The sequence below is a fragment of the Bison bison genome, unplaced genomic scaffold, assembly GCF_000754665.1.
Source record: "Bison bison bison isolate TAMUID 2011002044 unplaced genomic scaffold, Bison_UMD1.0 scf7180017864213, whole genome shotgun sequence".
In the NCBI taxonomy this organism is placed as follows: Eukaryota; Metazoa; Chordata; class Mammalia; order Artiodactyla; family Bovidae; genus Bison; species Bison bison.
The window spans coordinates 11093216-11098265 of record NW_011494785.1 but is presented as its reverse complement, the minus strand read 5'-3'; the positions used below and the strand labels follow the sequence as shown (position 1 = coordinate 11098265).

General features: G+C 55.0%; 1 protein-coding gene across 1 annotated transcript in view; it reads left to right on the top strand.

Moving 5' to 3' along the window:
• The window catches only part of TTC7B (tetratricopeptide repeat domain 7B), a 248432-nt gene that overhangs the window by 186962 nt on the left and 56420 nt on the right, over positions 1-5050 (top strand). The window contains 1 exon segment of the mRNA XM_010845240.1: positions 3157-3273. Within this exon segment, the coding sequence (XP_010843542.1) occupies positions 3157-3273 (117 nt within the window).

Sequence of the window (5050 nt, the reverse complement as noted above, 5' to 3'; positions counted from 1 at the left end):
AGCAGTTGTACTATTGTTCTTCCTGTCGGGTTCTCTGAAATCCAGCCCACACCTTTTCAACTCCACATCCTGAGTCAAGTGTTTGAAAGCTGTTATTTCATGTTAATTAGAAGTTCTTTCTCCGCCAAGAAGCCTTGCACAGAACTGCTCTCCCAAGCTGCAGCCTAGAGACGAGGCTCTGGCGTCCTGTCCAGTTCCAGGAGCCGTGATAACTGCTCTCAGAGCCCCAGCTGCCTGCTGGGCGGGGAAACCTCCCCCCCACCTCCTGGCCCCCGTGGGCAGGCCCGCTTCGAGCCTGGCTCAGTCAGAGGACCTGGGGGCCTCCAAGAACCCACCGTGGTCCTGGTGGGGTGGCCCATTGGCCCGAATGGCTTGGTGCCCAACCATCACCCGTGAGGTCTCTGGCGTCCAAGCAGGTCTCCACCACACGCTGGCAGGTGGCTGCTCAGCAGCCCTGCTTCCTCTGTAACATGCCTCCCAGGTGACCTGTGTTTGCTGGAAGACTCTGCTGGAAACGTGGGCTTCCCTGGTGGCTCAGTGCTAAAGAATCTGTCTGCAACGCGGGAAACCAGGGTTCCATCCCTGGGTCAGGAAGATCCGCTGGAGGAGGGAATGGCAACCACTCCGGTCTTCTTGCCCGGAGAACCCCATGGATGGAGGAGCCTGGTGGGCCACAGTCCATGGGGTTGCAAAGAGTCAGACACGACTGACTCACGTTTTCACTTTCACTTTTAACACTTTCTGGTGAAAAAGTACTCCCACTACCTTCTAGACGCATGAAGATACTCATGAGTCAACATCTGCCTCCTTAAAAACCCCTCAGGACACCTGAGGAGCTGCCGTTCCCTGCAGGCAGTCCTGGAAAGGCCTCCGGGAACGTCAGTTCTTGAGGTGTTTTTGAGCCAAAGCCAAGCCCTGTCTCCATCTGGCCTCACTCTCTCTGCCTGCTGCTGGTTGGCCAGGCCCTGCCGCCCGCATTCCTTGGCCTGTGGTTCTTACCGCCCCCACTTCGGCTTCTACAGCCCCAGGCTTGAGGGGGCCACAGCCCTGACCCCTGGGGGCCGCCAGCACCTGCTCAGGCATCCGGAGTCCATTCGGAGGGAGGGGATGGTGCCGAGCCATCCCGAGATCGGGTGGCGCCTCTCAGGACCAGCCTATTCCAGCTCTGCCTTCAAATGAGTGGTCCATGGTGAGGAATTCTCCTGCAGGTCCAACTTCAATCACTAGAGACGTTTTTCTTTATCTTCTGTGGTTTAGAGAGAAAATGCTGATTTGAAGCTTGTTGACCTTACGGAGCTAAGCACTGTGGATGGGAGGCCAGAGAGAGAGACTGGGATTTACTTGTTGAAGGGAGATGAACAGCACCGACCGAGAAGGGTCCTTACAAAGGCAACACGGCGGCGTTCTGTAAAGGGCGGAGCGAGGGCACAGGAGGCTGTCACAAGCGGGCGCGCCTCCCTGTCTCTGTCTTCTTTTTATTACCAACAAACACCACCTCACAAGGACTTCCCTGGTGGCGCTAGTGGTAAAGACCCCACCTGCCAACGCAGGAGATGCAAGAGACGCAGGTTTGATCCGTGGATAGGGAAGATCCCCTGGAGGAGGAGATGGCAACCACTCCAGGACTCTTGCCTGAGAACCCCAGGGACCGAGGAGCCTGGTGGGCTACAGTCCACGGGGTCGCAAAGAGTCGGGCACGACTGAGCGACTCAGCACGCCTGTGGTGCGCACGGAGCAAAGGTAAAGGTGTGATTGAGGGGTGTCCGTGGGGACTCGTTTGATGAGATGGGGTTTTGCTGAATTTAGGAGGAACCAAGGAGAGACGTGGATTAGTAGAGATTAAGATTGAGAACGTGGCAAGTACTCTTAGAGTTATGATAGAAACACAGACTTCGGTGAATTACATGGGGCTTCCTCAGCAGTAAAAGAACCCGCCAGCAGTGCAGGAGACATGGATTCAATCCCTGGCCTGGAAAGACCTCTTGGAGGAGGAAATGGCAACCCACTCAGGTATTCTTGCCTGGAGAACCCCATGGAGAGAGGAGCCTGGCAGCATACAGTCCACCAGCAGACACGGCTGAGCACACGCATGCTCTCTGCAGTGAATTACGCTGGTGGGGGTAGAGTCCGGCGGAAAACACGGCACCAGGTGGGACGGTGACATACGGTGGCCTGCGGGCAGAGTCTTAAAGGCCTCGATAAGGAATTTTGACTTAACATTACAGGCGGTAAGGAATCACTGTAGTTTCTTGAGCTGGGAATGGGAATGATTTTTAGATGCGATTTCTTTATGTATGATTTCTCAGAGCTGGGAAAGTGAGAGGATAGTGCGACCATCAGGACGGAATCTGGGCTCAGGCTGGGGCTTCACAAGGACAATGGCGATGAGCCCAGGGACCAAGGAGCTGATGCCAGAGGGAATCAAAATACTGTGCACGCAGAGGAACTCTGAGAGGCCAGGGAAGTGAGAAGGGGCTCCCCTGAGTGCCCTGGCAGTCTGGGCAGAGCCATGGGTAGTGCCAAAAAGGGGGAGAGAGAGTCAGTGATTGTGAGTGACTTGGTGAAGTCCTTGCCCCTTCAGAGCGGGGCTGGAGCAGATCACAGAGGGGAAGGCCTTACCCAGGCCCCGCTTTTCATGAGCCCTTGGTCCAAGCTGTCATCTCCTTCATGCGATGACAATCACTGTGTGAATTACTGATAGGTATTTATATCAACCGAGTCACATTGCCTGGAGTTTTGTAAATAAATCAAAATTCACTTTTGATGGATTTTTGAGGTTTTGCAGGTAAGTTGGTTGTGCTCTAAAAAGCACCCTCTTCCTAAAATCTCTCCGTCCTGAATGAAATTAGCCGCTCGAATGCTTTTCACCTGACCACCCATGGCGGCGCTGTGCCGACATCGCCTTGGCAGTGAGAGTCAGGCAAAGCCGCATCCTGCCCCGCGAGCTCTGGAGTCCCTGGCCACCCCGCTTCCCTCGGGTCCAGCCTTTGGACGCCCCTTCCTGTAGGGCGGCCAAAGAGTCCCTTCCGATTTCTTAGGGAAATGCTGAACGGACGCTGTAGCCCCCCAGCAGGGTTCCGCAGAGCTCCCGGCCACCCGTGCTGTCCTGCCGGGCTCCGGCCTGAGCTGTGTCCTCCCCTCTGTCTCCCCTCGCAGACTGCTGTTTTCCAAAGTGAAGCTGGAGTCCCTCTCCCGGGGCCCGGACGAGGCGCTCCTCACGTGTAAGCACATGTTACAGATCTGGAAATCCTGCTACAACCTGACCAACCCCAGGTAAGAGGCCAGGCATGCGTCGTGCGGGCATCGCGTGGCGTCCGCCGCTCCGCCGTCCCCGCCCGGCGTCTAGCGGGAAGGGCTCTCCACCCCCGTGCACCCCGGGCCCCCGCGGTGGAGCCTCACGCTCCATCTCTAGGGGCATTTTCTCCTGGCGTCTGATGAATCCGCCAAGTCATGGGTTTCTTAAGCTTTTGCCGCCACAGTGGCCCTCTAGGCTCAATTCCGACCGGTCTCCTCCTGATTTACATAATTCCTTTGAAGAGTCTTACCATCTTGCTAGTGATTTGTGGATAGACTCGTCAGTTATATATTCCAGATGGTGTTCTCACGGTAATATTTAAAAGACCTGAGTGGCTAACAGGCTGCATCCTACCAGGGAGAGTGGAAATTGCTATTGGGGTGATAAAGTGTAATTTTCAAGAAGCTAAAATCATGACTCAAATATACAGGAAGCATTTATCAAAGGTTTTATTTATCTCATTAACTAATGAAGGAAGCAATAAACTGTTAAGACTGATTCAAAGAAGAATTTGAAAACTAGATATGCTGAAATGAATTTGCAAATAAATATAAAAACAATAATATCCTATAAAACAATGAAATGTATTGCTTGAGGTTACCTTCTCTAAAGACACTGACTGTGTCTCAACCAGACAAAATTGGTAGGTTTTCCGCCGGCAACTCTGCCCCCCAGAGCTGTGAAACAGCCTGGCCAGTCTCGGTCAGTCAAGGCCCCATGCCACACAGGCAGATTTTGTGCGGAAGGTCCACTAGGCAGCCCACCAGTCCTCTCCCAGAACGTCCCCGAAAAGCATCATCTTCAAGTCTTGGGCAGTTGTTCCCAGCAAATGTCTAGATTACAGAGTGTGCCCAGACCTGTGAAGGAGGTGATTTAAGGAAAAGGGGACCTGGTCATTCAGGTGAATTCAGACAGCCACTCACACAGAATATGTTCAGGTTCGCAGCAGGATGTATGGATAGCCTGCCTTCTACTCTGAACAGTCAGGAGTCTGAAGCGTGTAAGTCACGGATGTGTTCGGGGTCCGGCCCAGCCCCCGGGAGGCCGGCGGGGGGAGGGTGTGTGGGCTCAGGCGGGGCTTCCACAAGGACAGTGGTGAGACCAGGGCCAGGCGACATCAGGAGAGTCTGGGGCGACTCCAAGGGAGCGAGAAAGGGAGCCGGGCTAAGCTTCATGCTCCGAAGGGCTGGCGGAGCGCACAGCCGCTGGTGTGACAGGAACAGGGAAGAGGTGGTCGGTAACTGGGGAGCGTTAGTCAGGTCTAGACCCTGCAGAGCAGGGCTGAGAAGGTGAAGGAGGAGAGGCCTTAGCCCAGGCCGTCTCATGAGCCCCCGGTGCAGGCGGGGAGGCCGCCCCAGCCATCTGCCCTCGGTGGGAAGACACCCAGAGACTGGCCTCCTCCCTTCTGTGGCTGTGTTCTGGAGATAAAGATCATCCTAATGTTTAGAGAAGGCTGCCTTCTCAGTCTGTAGGCAGCAATGGGAAACGTCCACATTTCTGTCCCCAAAGCCCCCCTCCAGGTCTCCCGGCAGCAGCAGGATTAGGGGCATGGGGAGGGTCTTTGCCACGAGCCGACACTGCGGAGCCGGCTGCTTCCCGCTGGAGCTCATGCCTTTGTCTGTGCCCCCCGAGAAAAGAGGAGAGAAATCCACCAGCTCTCCGTTGCCAATTTTCCCTCCGTTCTCCACACCTCTCCCACCTCCCCACATTTCCTCCCACATAGCAACCAAGAATATTGAATGTGAGGAGAGAAAA